Raw genomic sequence first — 20,318 nt, 5'->3', positions numbered from 1 at the left:
TATACTTCTTTATTACTTTGAGTTTTGTCATTTTCTTAACCAATAAACACTGGTTATTTAATTACTCTTTCCACCACATTCGATTAAAAGTAGTATTATTCTTCCTGATGACTACCACGGTCACGAACACTGCCTTGATTCTCATCCTTTCACTAAAATTACTGTTCTTTATCTGGATTTCCTACTTTCTGCCTTGAACTTTGTCTTTTTTTTTTTTAATGGACCACACCCAGCACTCAAGGAAGGGTTACTCCAAGTTCTGCACTCCAGGTTCTATTAAGTGACTTACCAGCTGTGTCTGGCCCCTCCTTTATCTTTTCTAAGCATTTTCACATTGCTGTTAAGAGTCATCTTCTAGAAGCACACCTTCTGTTTATGTCAATACCCATCTCAAAATTCCCACAAACATTGTTTGCTTCTTTGTGATGCTGGAGGTTATTCCTGGCAGTGCTTAGTTCACAGTTCAAGGGACTGAATCATGGTCACTCCAAAATGAAGCATGCACTCAGATCACTGAGCTAGCTCTCTAGCTCCACTAATACCAAGTCTTGACTATGGAATAAAATCAAAAGTATACTATTTAATGCCAGAGCAATAGTATAGTGGGTAGGGCATCTGCCTTCTATACCACCAACCCAGGCTTGATCCCAGGCATCCCATAGGGTCCCCCAAGCCCACCAGGAATTATTCCTTAGTGTAGAGCCAGAAATACCCCCTGAGCAATGCTAGATGTCGTCCAAAAATAAAAGCAAAACAAAACAAAACAAATATACTATTAGATACCGTATACCGACTAGCCTCCCTCTAATCTCTAAATTGATTTTACTGGTCCAAATGCTACTTGAAAAATAAACTATTAGTAACAACTTCTAGATCTTTACTCATTTTGTTTCTAAGTACTAAAGGGAATGTACTTAAAACTGTAATGCTAAAGAGGAAATAGGAACTTAGGAAAAAGTAGAGTAGGACAAAACAGTGTATAGTATAAGCAAAAACATACCTACACAACTACTTTAAGTTAGAGAAACTATAAAGCAACAGAGAAAAGTCTGTAAGATAGAAAATAACGTATGCATTATAGTTAAGAAAATAATAGCTTAGCAATGTGAAAATCATATTCAAAATAGAAAAAAACACCAGCACTGAAAAATAGTCTCTATATGGAACTGAGAAAGATAACCTTTTCTGTGTACTATGCTTCACTTAAATCCTTGCCTTCTATGGATCATTCAGATTCTCTAACTTAAATTCATATTAATTTCCTTTTTCTGAAATTTGTACTAATATTTTTATCTTCTTAGACACTTCTTAGATAGATACTTCTTAGATACTTAGTAGATACTTCAAATTACATTTAAAATTCATTGTGTACTTAAAAATTGTTGATTGGCAAAGATATATGCATTCCAGAGAAACGGAAGCCCAAAGTGGGGATCCAGAGCAACTGAGTCCAATTCAGAGACAACAATGCATCAGGAAGCAGAGCAGGAGGTTTTAGGACACAGAAGCCACGTTGGTGGCACCCAGGTGAAAAATGGAGTCCAAGCCAAAGATAAAGAAAAGCACTCCTCCTACTCAAGAAATGCCAGCAGATATAGAAAACATCACACTACAACTACCACGATGGGGAAACAACGCAGGGCCCCACAATGCTTAGAGAACAAAGATGGAAGCTCCAATGACCCAAAAAGCACTAACCACTAAGACTTTAGAGAAGAAATATGGAAGATGTTCAGAGAACTCAAAGAAAGCATGGAACAAATTCAATGTTCCATAAATAAAAATCAAGAGGACCTGAGGATAGAAATAAGAAAACTTCAAACTGAAATAACAGGGCTGAAAAACCTGGTAGGTGAAATGAAATCCTCACTAGAAAACCTCTCCAATAGAGTAACAGCGACTGAAGACAGAATCAGTGAGCTGGATGGTAACAACTCCATAGTACAGAAGAGACTGGGAAAGAGCCTCGAAACAAATGATCAGACAATGGGAGAAGTCCTGAAAGAATGTGAACAGATAAAAGTGGAAGTCTTTGATAAACTCAACATAAGAATCACTGGAGTCCCAGAGACACAGGAAGAAAACCCCAATGCAGTATCAACAATCAAGGACATCATCACAGAGAAACTTCTATAGCTAAAGAGTGCATGCAGGGGCCGGAGAGATAGCATGGAGGTAAAGCGTTTGCCTTTCATGCAGGAGGTCATCGGTTCGAATCCCGGCGTCCCATATGGTCCCCCATGCCTGCCAGGAGCAATTTCTGAGCCTGGAGCCAGGAATAACCCCTGAGCACTGCCGGGTGTGACCCAAAAAAAACAAAAAAAAAAAAAAAAAAAAAAAGAGTGCATGCAACCAAATCCTACATGCCTGAAGAGTGCCAGCTGAAATAGATTAAAGAAAAAAATTAAAGAAAAAGATTACTTTCCTCAACTTTAAACTGTATTACAAAGCAATAGTCATAAAAACAACATGGTATTGGAATAAAGACAGACCCTCAGATCAGTGGAATAGGCTTGAGTACTTGGAGAATGTTCCCCAGATATACCGTCACCTAATTTTTGATAAAGGAGCAAGAAATCCTAAATGGAACAGGGAAGGCCTCTTCAATAAGTGCTGTTGGCACAATTGGTTAGCCACTTGTAAAAAAGTGAAATTAGACCTCCAGCTAACACGATGTACAAAGGTGAAATCCAAATGGATTAAAGACCTAGATATCAGACCTGAAACTATAGAACAACACGTAGGTGAAACACTCCATCACATTGAGACTAAAGGCATCTTTAAGGAGGAAACAGCACTCTCCAAACATGTGAAAGCAGAAATAAACAGATGGGACTATATTAAGTTGAGAAGCTTCTGCACCTCAAAGGAAATAGAATGGGAGAAACTATTCACCCAATACCCATCAGATAAGGGGCTAATATCCAAAATATACAAGGCACTGACAGAACTTTACAAGAAAAAATTATCTAACCCCACCAAAAAATGGGGAGAAGAAATAAACAGACACTTTGACAAAAAGAAATACAAATGGATAAAAGGCACATGAAAAAATGCTCCACATCACTAATCATCAGGGAGATGCAAATCAAAACAACTATGAGGTACCATCTCACACCACAGAGTATGGCACACATCACAAAGGATGAGAACAAGCAGTGTGGGTGGGGATGTGGAGAGAAAGGAACTCTTATTCACTGCTGGTGGGAATGCCTTCTAGTCCAACTTCCATGACATTGAAACAAAAGGCATCTTCAAGGAGGAAATACTACTGTCCAAACAAGTGGAAATAGAGATAAAACAAATGGGATTACGTTAAACAGAGAAGTTTCTGCATTTCAAAGGAAATAGTGACTAGGGTCGAAAGGTCAGCCATAGAATGGGAGAAACTATTCACACAACATCCAAATGAAATATACAAGGTATTGACAGAACTTAACAAGAAAAAAAAAATATAACCCCATCAAAAATGGGGAGAAGAAATGAACATTTTCTCAAAGAAGAAATACAGATGGCCAAAAGGCACATGAAAAAATTCTCCACATCACTAATCATCAGGGATATTCAAATCAAAACAATGAGATATCATCTCATGCTACAGAGACTGGTACGCACCACAAAGAACAAGAACAATCGGGTAGGAGCAGTGGCTCAAGTGCTAAGCCATCTGCCTTGCCCGTGCTAACCTAGGACAGACTGTGGTTCGATCCCCTGGATTCCATATGGTTCCCCAAACCAGGAGATGCAAAGATCCTCAACAATAACCTGGCAATAGGCTCCAACACACCTCATCAAGGCCCGGAGAGATAGCACAGCGGTGTTTGCCTTGCAAGCAGCTGATCCAGGACCAAAGGTGGTTGGTTCGAATCCCGGTGTCCCATATGGTCCCCCGTGCCTGCCAGGAGCTATTTCTGAGCAGACAGCCAGGAGTAACCCCTGAGCACCGCTGGGTGTGGCCCAAAAACCAAAAAAGAAAAAAAAAAGAAAAAAAAAAAAAAGAAAGTCACACACACACACACACACACACACACACACACACACACACACACACACACACACACACACACAAGAAAGTCATACACTATGACCTAGTAGGATTCATTCTGGAGATGCAAGGATGGTTTAGCATACGCAAGTCAAATAACGTAATACACGACATCAACCAAAGAGAAATGAAAAACCATATGATCATATTAGTAGATGCAGAGAAATGCAGAGAAAGCATTTGGTATAGTCCAACATCCATTCATGATAAAATCTTTCAACAAGATGGAAATGGAAGGAACTTTTCTCAATTTAGATAAGGCAATTTATCACAAGCCCATGGCAAAGATTAGTCTCAATGAAGAAAAACTGCAAACCTTTCCCCTACGATATGGTACAAGGCAAGGCTGCCCCTCTCATCACTCCTATTCAATATACTAGAAGTACTTGCCATAACAATTAGATAAGATAAGAAAAAGATATCAAAGGCATCTAAACAGGAAAGGAAGAAGTCAAGCTTTCATTGTTTGCAGATGACATACTATATTCAGAAAATCCTAAACTATCATAAAGCTCCTAGGAATAATAGTCAGATAGCAAAGTGTCAGGCTACAAAATTAATACACAGAAATCAATGGCTGTCCTATACACAATGATAGGGAAGAAATAGAAATAGACAACAGCACCACAGAAAATCAAATACCTTGGTGTTAACTAAAGAGGTGAAGGACCTATACAAAGAAAACTGTAAAACATTGCTTCAAGAAATAAAAGAGGGGGCTGGAGTGGTGGCACAAGTGGTAGGGTGTTTGGCTTGCATGCACTAACTTAGGACGGACTGCGGTTCAATCCCCCAGCATCCCATATGGTCCCCCAAGCCAGGAGCGATTTCTGAGTGCAGAGCCAGGAGTAACCCCTGATCATGACACGGTGTGGCCCCAAAACCAAAAAAACAAATGAACAACAACAACAACAACAAAGAAATATAGAGGACACAAGAAAATGGAGACATATAGCTCGTTCATGGATTGGGAGGATTAACATCATTAAAATGGCAATACTCAGGTCAGAGAGATAGCACAGCGCAGAAGGATGGTGGTTCAAATCTCGGCATCCATATGGTCCCCCAAGCCTGCCAGGAGCGGTTTCTGAGCATGGAGCCAGGAGTAGCCCCTGAGCACTGCCGGGTGTGACCCAAAACCAAAAATAAAAAAAGCAATAGGGTCATGGAGAAAGGAACTCTCATTCACTGCTGGTGGGAATACCATCTAGTACAGCCTTTCTGGGAAACAGTCTGGATATTCCTTAAAAACTGGACATTGAGCTCCATATGATCCAGCAATTCCACTCCTAGGGATATACCAAAAGAACACAAAAAACACAATACAATAATGCCCTCTGCACTCCTATGTTCATTAGCAGTTCTTTTTATAATAGCAAGAATCTGGAAACAACCCAGCTGCCCAACAACAGATGAGTGGCTAACGAAACTGTGGTACATCTATCCAACAGAATACTATACAGCTATTAGGGAAAAAAAATGAAGTCATGAAATTTACTTATACATGGATGGATATGGAGACTATTCTATTGAGTGAAATAAGTCAGAGGGAGAGAGATAAACACAGAATAGTCTCACTCATCTGTGAGGTTTAAGAAAAGAGACAGTATAATAATAATTCCCAGAGACATAGAGATGAGTGCCAGAAGGACCAGCCCATGATAAGAAGTTTATCACAAAGAGTGGTGAGTGCAATTAGAGAAATAACTACACTAACATCTTCCTTAACAATTGTTGGATCCCGTTTACAACAATGATAGAGGAAGAAATAGAATGACTGTCTCAAAGACAGGCAGAGGATGGGGAGGATGGGGAGGATGAAAATACGGACAACAGTGGTGGGAAAGTTGCACTGGTGAAGGGGGATGTGCATTTTATGGCTGAAATACAATTTTGTACATGTTTGTAACCATGATGCTCAAGGAAACTATATATTAAAAATGATTTGATTGAATTTGATGAGAAACATTAAAAAAGATATATGCATATCTATTGTCATCATAGCATTATTCACAATAGCCAAGATCTGGAAACAACCTAAATGTCCAACAACAGAGAGTGGATAAAGAAATTATGGTATATTTACAGAATGGAATACTACTCAGCTATGAGAAAAGATGGTATCTCGCTGTTTTCAGCAATCTGAACAGAACTGGAGGATATCATGCTTAGTGAGTAAAGTGAGTCAGAAGGAAAAAAGCTTGTATCAGATGGTCTAAAATACCTGGTTATAAGGAAACAAAAGGTCATGTTTCACATGGAAAGAAACCCTAAGATACTAACATAGAATGCTGAACTGAGTGGGTAGGGAGTGACTTCATGTCCTCAGGGACATTGTTATTAATAATCTGGTTATAAGAATGAAGTAGCATTACCAATACAAAATGGAAACTGTTGGAAACCCTCTTACCTCAATAAAACACCACTGTAAAAATTACAGCATCTTCTCGGGAGCCAGAAAAATAGATCAGGGGATAGGGTTTTGCCTTGCATGTGGTCAGTCCAAGTTCAATTGCTGGTATCTGTATGTATCCCCAATTATCACCAGGAGTGACTTCTGAAAATAGAACCTAGAGTAATCTCTAAGCATACTCAGGTGTGAGCCCCAAACAAAAACAAACAAAAAATACCCAGCATGAAAAAAAAATACCCAGTATGTTTTAAATATGATTATAGGGGTTGTTTTTTGCCTTAAATATGATTATAGGGGTTGTTTTCTGCCTCTAAATATGTTTTACATGTGATAATAGTGGTTGTTTTCTGCCTCTAAAACTTGCTTTTCTTTCTTTACTTTTCTGTAACACACACACACACACACACACACACACACACACACACACACACACACACACACACACACACACACCTCTCTTAACCTGAATCCAAATCTATGATGAGCTCCCCCAATTGAAGTCCTATTGATTTCATCTCCTTAGCCTCTTCTGTCATTCACCTTCTTTTCTTTATGGTCTTTGGCACAGTTCAGTCTTTTTAGCAGACCAAGGCAGTTACGAAACAGTTCTCTTTGCCTCCCACTCTAATTTATCCCTTAAGTATAAGACCTCCTCTAAGTAGTAATCCTCTAAGTATAAAAATGGCTTCTCGGGCCCGGATAGATAGCACAGCAGTGTTTGCCTTGCAAGCAGCCGATCCAGGACCAAAGGTGGTTGGTTCAAATCCCGGTGTCCCATATGGTCCCCCGTGCCTGCCAGGAGCTATTTCTGAGCAGACAGCCAGGAGTAACCCCTGAGCATCGCTGGGTGTGGCCCAAAAAACAAAAAAACAAAACAAAAAAAAGGCTTCTCTAAAACCATTGTTTTAAGTAATCATACTATCAAAATGAGATCATCAATCATATTCACATTACTCTGCTACTAGCTTTTACCCCACTAAATAAATATGCCAAACATTATAGTTCCTATGATGTACATTCTTTTTAACAGCTACATAGTATTTTCTAATAGAAGTGTAGTTCTATTAATTACTAATTTTTTAATTGAATTACTAGTAATTCAATCTAGTCCCCTAAAAGGCATTCACTTTTTTCCAATTTTGCCACTAACTGCTGCCATAAAGTTTCTTGTACATTTACCTCTATTTGCCACTACTTTTAATTCTGAAGCAAAGATTTCCACAAATTAGAGGCTGCCATCAATTTTAGATTTTTAATATATTAGGGATAGATTTTTAATTTGCTAAAGATAAAGATCATTCTTAAGCAATAATAAATAAGAGATCATATAAAGCAGATATCAAAACAAAAAGTATTTTAAAAAGAAGTAACATGGGAGTTGAAGCAATAGCACAGTGGGTAGGGCATTTGCCTTGCACATGGCTGAGCCAGGTTCAATCCCCGACATTCCATATGGTTCCAACAAACACTGCCAGGGATGACCCCTGAGTGCAGAGTCAGGAGTAACCCCTGAGCACTGCAAGCAGTAACTTGTTAAAAGTTATTAAGCAATGAAGATCAAATATTGCATAATTTTGGCCTAAATAAAAGAGAATTTAAAAAACTGGAGCAAAAGAAAATATCAGAAATACAAACAGAAATTAAGAAATTATAATAAAAAGTATTATTTCAATGAGGAAAAATAAACAAGCTTTTATCATTAATTCATAATGAGAAAGTGTTCAAAAAAGCAAAGAGAAAAATAAAACAAAAGCAAAATCAAACAAACTTCAGGTGAAAAGAAATTTATATTCCCAGAAAACGGAAGCACATTATTAAACCACAATTATGATTCCAAAAGATTCTGCTTTCTTCTAGTTCATGTTATTTAATGAGAATGTAAGAATTTTTTGGGGGGAGCCACACCTGGTGACACACAGGGGTTACTCCTGGCTATGCCCTCAGAAATAGCTCCTGGCTTGGGGGACTATATGGGAAGCCGGGGACGGAGCCTCAGTCCGTCCTGGGTCAGCCACCAACAAGGCAAAATCCTTACTGCTGGGCCCAAGAAGTTAAGAATTTTTTTTTTTTTTTTTGGTTTTTGGGCGACACCCGGCGATGCTCAGGGGTTATTCCTGGCTGTCTGCTCAGAAATAGCTCCTGGCAGGCACGGGGGACCTTATGGGACACCGGGATTCGAACCAACCACCTTTGGTCCTGGATCGGCTGCTTGCAAGGCAAACACCGCTGTGCTATCTCTCCGGGCCCGAAGTTAAGAATTTTTAAGACAAACTTGGATGCTTAGGACAGAAGAAAGAACAACACTGATGATTAGTATTTTGAATTAAAGCTAATTGAACTATGCATGGAGAAGACCATGTAGGGTTTTCAAAGTACACTATTTGAAGAAAGAGGAACATGAGAACTGAAGACTGCTCTAAGATTAACTAAATAGGGTACAGGGCAATAGTAAAGAGGTTAAGGGGTTTTCTTTGCACACATCAAACCCAACCCTTGAGCATCACCAGGAGCGATCCCTGAACACTTCCAATACGGCACAAAAAAAAGATGATATACAAAGTAATAATTATTTCTACATAGAAATTAAGAAAATTCTATTATCTGTAAATAAAACACTTTATAATGAAAGATCTAGAAGTTTTTCAAACATAAAAGTAAAAAACTCAGAAAAAAAAGTAAAAACCCAGAGAGCGAGTAGGTAGTGCATTTATTTACCTTGTACATGGCCAACCCTGGTTCAATCCCTGGCACCCCAAATAGTATTCTAGCCTGCCTGAAATGATTCCTGAGCATAGAGACAGAAGTAAGCCCTAAGCACAGATGGGTATAGCCTGAAAATCTTAAAAAAAAAAAAAAAAAAAAGTTAAAAAACAAGGGCCAGAGCAATAATAGTACATGTAGGGCATTTGGCCTGTATGTAGAATTCCCAACATCCCAAATGGCCCCCTGAGCACTGCCAGGAGTGATTCCTGAATCCAGAGATAGGAACAATCCCTGAGCAATGTTGGGATAATTAAAAAATAAAAGTAGAAAACAAAAATTATTTAGTGGCGATTTCCAGCCAGACTGAGTCATGGGCTGGTTGGAAAGGTTCTATATTTTGATTTGGCTGTTACATGACAAAAAATTTAATCCTGTTATACATTTAGCATTACACATTATACTTCCATTTAATGAAATCTTAGTCATTTCCCTTCAAAATAGGAACAAGAAAATGACTTCCTTTTGGCATTGTTTAATAATATCCCCCAAATGCTAGTAACTACTTTTTGAGGAAGGAAAAAAAAACTTTCATCTTTAATGGCTTCCACTGCCCAGATATATCTAAACTGTTTTGCCCCAACCTCCAAAGCTTCGGCCTTTGTCCCCCTGTTCCTTACAATATAAACCCTTTACTCAAACAAATGGAACCGTTTTTTTCTGTCATAAACTATCACATATTTTATTACCTTTGAACAATGACTCAAATTTACCTAAGGCTTGGCAAAATTCTACTTTTCAGTATGACCTTTTCTTCAGTGTCTTCCTTATTTTCTCCCAGAAATGAAATAATCATTTTTCCTCTCTGTCACCCTAGAATATTTTGAAACTGTAAATATGGCACTTAGTATATTTTCTTTCTTTTTCCAATGACTGTGAATTTCTTGGGGAATAAGGAGTATGTACTACTATGGCACAAGAAACTTAAAAAACATGAATTTAGGGACCAGAGAAATGGCATGGAGGTAGGGCATTTGCCTTGCATGCAGAAGGACCATGGTTCAAATCCTGGCATCCCATATGGTCCCCTGAGTCTGCCAGGAGCAATTTCTGAGCGTAGAGCCAGGAGTAATCCCTGAGCGCTGCCGGGTGTGACCCATACCACCTCCCCCACCAAAAAAAGAAAAAGAAAAAAAAAAAACTGATTAAAACAAACAATCCAAAAACCCTACAAATTTTATATTTATATATTTTTGTAAAAAAAAAAATATTCTAGAACAATTCATTAAAAACCCGAGTTTCTTTTCAGAGGGAGGTAGAAGGTAAGTTAGGAGGAAAATATATTGTACTATTTTTTTGTTTTGTTTTTTAATCACAACCACCTGTGCTCAGGACTTAATCCTGGCTCTTTCCTGGTTGAATTCAGGGCCCTATATGAAAAGCAGGGATTGAACTCTTGCCAGCAACATGCAAGTCTAGTGCCATACCCACTGTACTATTTCTCCAGTCACATATACATCTTATTTCTAATCTTTTTAAATATTTATTAGCAATATTTTGGTCAGGCTAAGTATTTTAATTATTTTAAGTATTAATTAGAAAAATTATGATAGAACATAAAAAATGTTACATCAGTGTTGGGTATTTTTAAAAAAGGAAGTCAGAGGGACTGAGCTATAGTGAGAATGGATAGTTCTTGCCTAGCATGCCACAGATCCAGATTCAGTTCCACCACTTGAAAGAGTCAAATCCCACCAACAGTGATCCCTGGAATAAGCCCTGAGCACCTCTGGGTGTGGCCAAATAAAAAGGAAAGCCACAGGGCTGGGACAGCTAGTTCTACTGGCTAAATGCATACTCTGCATGCAGAAAACCTGGATTAGATTCCTGATACTATGATGATCAAGTACCAGCCATCCCACCCCATCTACCCCACGCCTGCACAGAATTGTCAGGAATCGTCTCCAAATTCACTTGAAGGCTGGGTAAAATTTAGATAAGAATTGGAATGAATGGCACATTTTAGAGGAAGGAATAAGCGTCAGGATATAAAGAGTGAACTAAGCAGATGACTCTAATGGTTAGAATTCTTTCCTAGTATGTACAGACCCTAGATTCTATTCCCAGCATATCATGCCAACTGAAGAAATGTAAGGATGTGGTCCTGATGGTTCCCAGTTGAACAGGCCAAACCAAAGTGATGTGGCAGGAGACTTAAAGAAGAGTATATCATGTAAAATAGATGAACATCAAGGTTATACTAGGGGAAAGTAGATAGGCAAGTAGTAGGGCCCAGGTTTTGTATTTCTCAAAAGCAAACTAAATATTTAAAATAATTTATAGATATCTAGTAATTTATTTGGGGGGGGGTTGGGTTTGGGGGCCATATCCAGCAGTGCTCAGGAGTTATTCCTGACTCATAAATCGCTCCTGGCAGGCTCTGAGGTCCATAAAGGATACCAGAAATCAAACCCGGGTCCTCCTGGGTCAGATACGTGCAAGCCCTACTGCTGTGCTATCACTCCAGCCCGCCCCACAATTAGCAATTTCTAAGGTTCTTAAGAAAGAGAATGGCATGGAGAGGCACGGGGGATGATTTGTGACAAAAACACCTTTCTTGCCAAGTGTCAAGGCAAGAGTTCAATACCAGTAATAAAAACATGCCTAGACTGTGGTACCAGTAACTGTGCTTGATGGGATCCCTAGTACTGCAATAACATGGGTGATCTCTAGAGTACTGTGGTCAGGTGGATGAACACTAAATAAGATACAAGCAGAAAATCTGAGAGAGCCACTATTAGAGGAGTGTGACCCCGGGTGAAGAGATGTGTAAGCATGTTTGTGGTACCATCATCATAGTGACAGCTTCGATGAAAAAGGGAAAAACAAGTCTAGAACAAAAACAATTTTTAAAAGAAAGAGGGAACAGGAAGTTATTTCAAGTGGTAGAATTTATGCACAGCATGTTCAAGGCCCTGCACTCAAATGTTTATAACCTTTCCTTTCTCACCATACTCCAACTACTCATTTATGAAAATTAGTATAAATGATATCATATACTATTTGGTTCTTTGTAAGTGGGTTTTCAGTTGGCATGTTTTCAAGGTTCATTAATGCTGTAGCCCATACAAGTTCTTCATTTCTTTTCATTTCCCAATAATAATCCATGGTTCATGAACATACCAAGTGCTATGTATGCATTATATACAATCAGTGGACATTTGGGTTCTTTTGACTATAATGAATAGAGTAGCTATACTAGTTATGTGTTACCATTTGTAAAACATATCCATTCTTATAAAGTGTGAGATATGCAGTTGATATTTTTGCTAGGTGTAACTTTAGGTGTGGGTAAACTCTGTGCCAGGCACTATTTTTCACCTACATAAAAACTTTCATATACGGGCCCGGAGAGATAGCACAGCGGCGTTTGCCATGCAATCAGCCGATCCAGAACCAAAGGTGGTTGGTTCGAATCCCGGTGTCCCATATGGTCCCCGTGCCTGCCAGGAGCTATTTCTGAGCAGACAGCCAGGAGTAACCCCTGAGCACCGCCGGGTGTGACCCAAAAATCAAAAAAAAAAAAAAAAAAAAAAAAACTTTCATATAATAAAACAAAAACAAAAATATAAAAAACCTTTCATATATTATTAAAAATCAAATGCAAAATTCTCCTTCCTAAGAAATTCCATCAGCTGCTTCAAAATGCTATCATCTTTGGCTAACAAAATTCAAAAGCTCTTTCTCTCCTAAAGTCCTTAGTTTTGGTTTTTGGATTATATTTTTATGTACATAAAGATCCCAGCAACTGTTTATCTAACTGTGTATCTGTTTTTCTTCCTTTTAGTCCCACATTCAACTTCAGTATCTCCTTCTCACCAGGAGGTGGTGGGAAAACCTCAAAGTTAATAGCACAGAATGACGATTTTGACATTTCTAAACACTTCTTTTCCGGGTTTCCTCCCAATCAAGGCTAACACCACTAGCATCAGCCCCTCTCTTTCTTATAAAAGCTGATTTTAAGACTATTTTTGGGGGGGCTCGCGCAGTGGCGCTAGAGCTAAGGTGTCTGCCTTGCCAGCGCTAGCCTAGGACAGACCGCAGTTCGATCCCCCGGTGTCACATATGGTCCCCCAAGCCAGGAACAACTTCTGAGCGCAGAGCCAGGAGTAACCCCTGAGCGTCAACCGGGTGTGGCCCAAGAACAAAAACTATTTTTTTTTTAACCTGGAAACTCTTCCTAACACACAATTCATGTGGTGGCATAAAAAAAGTGCTCTTGTAAGCCATGCAATTGTTTTTAAAGATTGGGCATTTTTTTCCTTCTGGCATCAATGCAGACACCTGTTGAGCACAAAGTTAATGAACCCCTGAGCCTGCTAATAAAGATACAGACGTTTGCATTTGACCTGAGACATCATGTGTGCATCTCCTGGGGATGTCGCAGGCTGGGTCCTACCTGTTTCTGGGCTCCATGGGGCCACTCCAGGGGGCCACTCAAGAGATTGTTCCTTCTCCCCATGGGATCAAAAGGACTTGGCAGGAGAACTCACACCCCTTGGAGTGTCTTCTTGACCTCCTTGACCACACTGGGTTGGGATCTGATGGAAGTGGGTCCCCGATCTCGGGGGACCAAGTAAAATCAGCACACTAGTGTGCCGTGAGAGACTCTCTGGTGGGTCGTGGGTAAAAAAAGTAAAACAAAAAATTCCAATTTCATCCATCAGTCACCTGTGGCTTTGGCTCCCAAAGAGAGACCAATCATGAGATTGATTCTTTCATTATCAAGTCATCCTAAAATAATGTCTTGGTGTGTTTTATTTGGATTCCCAGTCAAGAGAATGACTTTCTAGATGAAGATAGTCAAGAGAGACACAGAATTGATTCTTTCATCATAAAGTCATCCTAAAATAGTGTCTTGGTGTGTGTTTCTTGGATTCCCAGTCAAGAGACTGACTTTATAGATTAAGATTGTCAACAGAGGCACAAAATCAATTCTTTCATCAAAATAATCTTAAAATAATGTCTTGGTGTGGGTTTTTCTTGGATTCCTTCCCAGTCAAGAGAATGACTTTCTAGGTTCAGACAGTCAATAGAGGCACAGAATCGAGTCTTTCATCATAAAGTCGTCCTAAAATAATGTCTTGGTGTGTTTTTCTTAGATTCTTAGTCAAGAGAATGACTTCTAGGTTAGATAGTCAATAGAGGCACAGAGTTAAAAATTTGGGGGGAATATTTTCTAATGGTGGTGTGCCTCATAATTTTATTTTTTTCTTCATGAAAACAGTGTTGTAGCCTTTGCACAAAAAAAGTTGGGGAAAAAAACAAAACACTGGAGTAAATAAATAACAAACAGTGACAAGGGAGGAGACACAGGGCTGTCAGTCACCAAAGTGGTTCCATTCCATCTCAGGTTCCACTCAGGAACCCCAAAATCAGCCTGAGGAGACGTCGCCTCACGCAGGAAGATTCGGGAACCCCCAAAAGCAAGCAGCAGCAGCAGCAACAGCAGCAGAGAAGCTGAAGAGACTTGAGAAGGCCTCACCCCTCCCGCCAGCCCCGGGTGTGAAGAGAAACTGGGCTGAGAGGCGAAGCAGAAGCAATGGTGAGAGATCTCGGGGCCTCCCCCGTGCAGGGAGCCCCGAACCCCGCCGCACTCACTCTGCCACACGACGCTCTTGAGCCCCCGTTCCATCCCAGGCGGCGCCATCTTCCCGGCCCTGCGCAGCAGCCACCGCCTCCCTGTCGCCTGACTGACAGCCCACTGACCACGCCCCTCCTTTGCATGAGCTCCGCCCCATAAATGGGGCGCGGGCTGCGTGACGTCTCGAGGCTCGTCGCCCACCCGCCTGAGGGACATCCCGCCGACCACGCCCTCATCTGCATAAGCTCCGCCCGTAGACAGGCGTGGTCTTCCTTCGTGACCCCGCGTGGCTCGCTTCCCGCTCGCCTAAGGAACATTCCGCGGTCACGCCCTCATTTGCATAAGATCCGCCCACATGCCCACATGCCGGGCGTGGTCTTCCACTTTCCGCTGGTCACGCCTCTCTCCGCGGAAGCTCCGCCCACAGCAGCAGAAGGGGCGTGGTCTTTGTGTCGTCACGAGGCTCACCTAATCGCCTGCTGGATATTCCGCTGGTCACGCCCCTCCGCGTAAGCTCCACCCACATACGGGGCTTGGTCTTAGTGATGTCACGAGGCCACGCTCCCTCCCTCACCTAAAAGGAAGCTCCTCCCACAGACGACGGGAGTGGCCTTCGTGACGTCGCCAGACTCTACAGGTGGCCCACCCACGCCGGAACGGAGACTGCGCAGTGGAAACAGGATCTCGCGCGCGCCTCCTAGCGGGAGGATGTAACTAATGCCTGCGACTGGCTGACCTGACAGGGCAGGAAACAACAGCGCCAATGAATGGGCATGACTTCACACCGTTTCCTCTTTGATTTCTTTATTTTTTCTTTTCTTTTTCTGTTTTTTTTCTCCCCTCCCTCTTTTTCTTTTTTTCTTTTTGTTAATTTGTTTTTATTTTTCTTTCATCATCCTTGATTTCAATTGCTCCATCCAGGCAAGCTGGCATCTTATCTTTATAAAAAAGAATTCTAAACAAAAGAATAATATCTGTGGAAGATAAGGAAAATAAAAGACGGTGTGAGGTTGATATTCAGAGAAAATAAAGTTGTAGATTAGGAGGATAAATTCATGGTAGGAAGCTTGTCACAGAGAGCAGAGTGCACTTAGAGTAGAGAAGGATCTACTATGAAAGGGATGTGCAGGCACCCGTTCATAATGCAAACCACAGTGTCAAAAAAGAAGAGAGAAAGAGAGAGACAGAGACAGAGAGAGAAGTAAATTGCCTGCCCCAGAAGGAGGCATGGGGAGGATGGGTGAGAGGGAAGAAGATATCAGGGAGATGAGAGGGAAACCGTTGACATTAGGTGACAGAAAATTGAGGGAGAAAAAAAGTGGATGGTACCGGGAGCAAACATTCACATGAACATTAAGTGGGGAAAAAAATGATCATACCTAAACATCAAATCTAAAGTCAATGACAACAGAATCAAGATAACCCAATATCGGAGAGATAGCACAGCGGCGCTTGCCTTGCAAGCAGCCAATCCAAGACCAAAGGTGGTTGGTTCGAATCCCGGTGTCCCAAATGGTCCCCCGTGCCTGCCAGGAGCTATTTCTGAGCAGACAGCCAGGAGTAACCCCTGAGCAACGCTGGGTGTGGCCCAAAAAAACAAAAAAACAAAAACAAAAAAAAGATAACCCAATAGGGACCTATTATACTAGCAGACCAGTGGGCAAGGGGAGTAGTATATGATGCATGCTGGAAACGGGTGAAGGGAGGACAACACCAGTGGTGGGAATGACCCTCCTGGTTGTTGTTGTTTTTTTTATAGGGATTAGACCAAGCAGCATTCCCACCAGCAGTGGATGAGAGTTCCTTTCTCACCACATCCCACCAACACAGATTGTTCCCAGTATTTTTGATATGTGTACCATCCTCACTGGTGTAAGATGATATCTCATTGTTGTCTTGATTTGGTTTTCTATAATGATGAGTGACGATTGTGCTTGCTTTGGCAGCACATATACTAAAATTGGAATGATACAGAGAAGATTAGCATGGCCCCTGCACAAGGATGACACACAAATTCATGAAGCATTCCATAGTTAAAAAAAATAATGAGTAATGATGAGCATTTTTTTATGTCTGTTGCCCATCTGTTGGTCTCCCTCAGAGAAGTGCTTGTTCATTTCCTCTCCCCTTATTTTGATGGGGTTTTTAGGTTTTGTGGAATTAACCTTGTGAGTACTTTGTATATTCTAGATATCAAACCTTTATCTGATGTGTTGAGTTCTTGGCTCACTTGTCAAAAATTAATTGATCATTATGAAGAGGCATGAGATTCTAGCCCTAAAATAATGCAAACAGGTAAAAAAGTCATGTAAATAAAAATTGATATTATACCAAATGAGAAATTCAAACTTATCATTTAAAGTAAAATAAAAGTTATGGCAAAAAAAAAAAAAAAGCTGGGAAAGTAGCACAAAGAACTAGAGCATATGAGAGCACCATATGGAAGTCCAGGTTTGATTCCTGATACTGCATACCTCTCTCTCCTCTAACAAAGCTGGGAGTGACTGGGAGTGGGTGTCAAATATGTACCAAGCCCTATGTAAAGACTGAGCACTAATAGGTGTATTCTCCAAAACAAAACAAAACTCCCCAAAGTGAATGTCTTGTGGACTAAAAAGAGAGTAGATGAGATGAGGCATGTTATTTTCTTGCCTGATTCCACATATCCAACAATCAACAACCCCATGTTGCAAGGGGCAGCCCTAGAGTTCCCAAATATCCCAGTCTTGCTGGTATATTTTCTACCACTACACTCTTGGACCTTTTCTCATATCTCACCTCCAGCTTCCAAAAGTGAATGTCTTGGGCCTCAGTTGTAGCATCACTTGCATGATGTGACCCAGGTTTGATCCCCAACATCACACACACACACACACACACACACACACACACACACACACAGTGAATGTCTTTAATATATGTGTGTATACACATAATTAAACAATCAAAGAATAATTATCCAACAAATTTAAGTGCAAAAGTGTCTAGAAGGGTCTCATCAACACTTTAGAATATGAAAGAAGGGAATTAATGAGAACTCATTAACAAAGGAGTTGATTTGCACTGAGATTTAAACACTGTGTTGAATGCCAGTATAATATTTCAAATTTCACAACAATCCAACAGCATAAAAATTTATATTACCATTTTATGTTTATGGAAACTGAGGCAGGAAAATTAAATAAATTATGTGAGACCTTAAAACTGATTCAAATCCATTTCATTTCCATTATCTTATACTGCTTACTCTCTTCTTAATTCCAAATTTTGTGTAATTTTTGACTCGTTTTTCTAATCTCGAGTTTATTTGCCTAAACATACTGAATAATATTCAGGGATTTAAAATCCCTGAATATGACATAGCAGAAAACAAATAGAACCCACTAATATTCAGGATAAAAGCTTTGCTTTGTGTAAGTCATTAAGGAGATTAACGCCAAAATTACCTAGGATTTTAAGGTAAAAGCTCTTGCAGTAGAAGAGATTACTTGCTCTGCATCCCATCCTTTATTCATCACTGATGACTTAATCATGAGATTACAGAGCTGCATTTTTCAAAAAAAAAGTATCATAGCCTAGAGGTCTAGCCAGTGTTACATGTTTACTGGCCTCCTGAAATTTTCTGTGTGATTTTATTATTTTTGCTGTTGTTGTTCTTTTGTGGGAAGCAGTGATTAAGGATTATTTCTAGTTAGAAGTGGGGAAATTTGGGAGGGGAACCATATGTGATGCTAGGAATTGAACCCAGACTGACATGATGCATGGCAAGCAGGTGTGCTGCTTCCTTTCCTCCTGCCCTCAAAAATAAAAGAAGCGGGGCCGGAGAGATAGCATGGAGGTAAGGCGTTTGCCTTTCATGCAGGAGGTCATCGGTTCGAATCCCGGCGTCCCATATGGTCCCCCGTGCCTGCCAGGAACAATTTCTGAGCCTGGAGCCAGGAATAATCTCTGAGCACTGCCGGGTGTGACCCAAAAACCACCAAAAAAAAAAAAATAAAAAAAAATAAAAGAAGCATTGAAAAGGATAAAATTGTTCTAGGTACAACTGTTTTGTATTATATACCATTGCTTTGTCTCTCCAAAAGTGAAACTACAGATATAGAGTCAATGATTTTTACAGACAAGACTGAAGGTCCTCCTGCTGCCTCCCCCTGAGGTTCTGCATTTCAAAACCAAGTCCTCGCGATAGGCCAGCAGCTGTTTCTCCAGATAACTCACTGGGAAATGGCGTAATGTGATGCTTTGGTGCAGAGAACTTTACAAGCAGCTTGTACAGCTTCCTCCATTCTTGAGACGCCGCTGTCGCTATAGCTGCAATGGCAGCTGAGCCTATACAACAAAGGGACACATGCCAAGCAGAGGCTATCTTGGATTGTGCAGCGTCCCTAAATGGGTAACTTGATTTCAACTTCTGTGGCAGCGGATTTCCAGCCCATGAATAACTTGAAAGTCATTTGGTAAATGTTGGCGTTGAAGAAACACTTAAGAAGTGAATTGCTGGAGTCTTTAGGTATCAGGATGTGAAGTCATTGATTCCAGGACTCTACTAGTAATATGTATTTACTCTGGCAGCTTTCTGGAGGATTCTCTCAGTTCATTTCTCTGCTAAGTTTTGTCTGCTGCTGATCGTGGACTCCTTTGCAGGTGGGGGACACATCTGGCCTTACCCTCAGGAAATGGAGGCAGAGTCGTTCTAGAGACTGTTACAACCTTGTCCTATCCTAGAAATAGTTTGTCTTCTAAAAGGTCCTTTCCGGCTCTTGTCACACTAACAATTGTGACAACCCTGCAAAAGATATGAGAAGATATTGGAAAACAAAAACAAAACTTCTGCCTATGAATCAGACATAACAATTTGATTGAAATTACTCACTAGTTCAAGTCTGCTTTTATCATGACTTGCTATGTTATTCTGCCTTTGTCTTTCCTCGGTAGATCACTGAAAAGGACAAAGAAGGGGAGAGGCCAAAGGGCATATTAAAGGACTCAGATATGTTGTGACTAGCATTTCAATTCTAAATTTGAAATGCAGTTATAACACTCCACAGCTAGACAGATAACTTTATAAGACAGTCTTTAGTATTCTTTTTGTTTTGTTTTGTTTTGTTTTGGGCCACACCCCGCAGTGCTCAGGGGTTACTCCTGTCTCTCTACTCAGAAATTGCTCTTGCGAGCACCGGGGACCATATGGGATACCGGGATTCGAACCACTGTTGGTCTTGTGTCGGCCACTTACAAGGCAAACACCCTACCACTATGCTATCTGTCTGTCCCCAGTCTTTAGTGTTCTGGGGTTCTAATTCAGATGATTGGCCTCCTGATTCTGGAATGAACACTGCCTAAAATTTCTTTGACCGGGCCCGGGCGGTGGCGCTAAAGGTAAGGTGCCTGCCTTGCCTGCGCTAGCCTTGGACGGACCGCGGTTCGATCCCCCGGTGTCCCATATGGTCCCCCAAGCCAGGAGCAACTTCTGAGCACATAGCCAGGAGTAACCCCTGAGCGTTACCGGGTGTGGC

At 40.7% G+C, this 20,318-nt stretch overlaps 2 protein-coding genes and 1 non-coding gene across 3 annotated transcripts in view; 1 reads left to right on the top strand and 2 right to left on the bottom strand.

Moving 5' to 3' along the window:
- STXBP3 (syntaxin binding protein 3) overlaps window positions 1-14,889 on the bottom strand; it is a 60,612-nt gene extending 45,723 nt beyond the window's left edge. Inside the window, exon 1 of the mRNA XM_049765709.1 lies at window positions 14,820-14,889. Within this exon, the coding sequence (XP_049621666.1) occupies window positions 14,820-14,868 (49 nt within the window). The 5' untranslated portion in view covers window positions 14,869-14,889. The remainder of the gene's footprint in view (window positions 1-14,819) is intronic.
- A 1,843-nt stretch (window positions 14,890-16,732) lies between these two features.
- LOC125997658 (U6 spliceosomal RNA) lies at window positions 16,733-16,839 on the top strand. Its single transcript, XR_007491697.1, has one exon. It is a non-coding gene; the product is annotated as a U6 spliceosomal RNA (small nuclear RNA).
- Window positions 16,840-19,709: 2,870 nt separating this feature from the next.
- The window catches only part of FNDC7 (fibronectin type III domain containing 7), a 30,649-nt gene continuing 30,040 nt past the window's right edge, over window positions 19,710-20,318 (bottom strand). Inside the window, exon 12 of the mRNA XM_049765702.1 lies at window positions 19,710-19,741. Coding sequence (XP_049621659.1) covers window positions 19,710-19,741 — 32 coding nt within the window. The remainder of the gene's footprint in view (window positions 19,742-20,318) is intronic.

Source organism: Suncus etruscus, chromosome 19 (genome assembly GCF_024139225.1).
Source record: "Suncus etruscus isolate mSunEtr1 chromosome 19, mSunEtr1.pri.cur, whole genome shotgun sequence".
Taxonomy (NCBI): Eukaryota; Metazoa; Chordata; class Mammalia; order Eulipotyphla; family Soricidae; genus Suncus; species Suncus etruscus.
The sequence above is the reverse complement of the archived record's forward strand: the minus strand, read 5'-3'. Positions and strand labels throughout refer to the sequence as shown.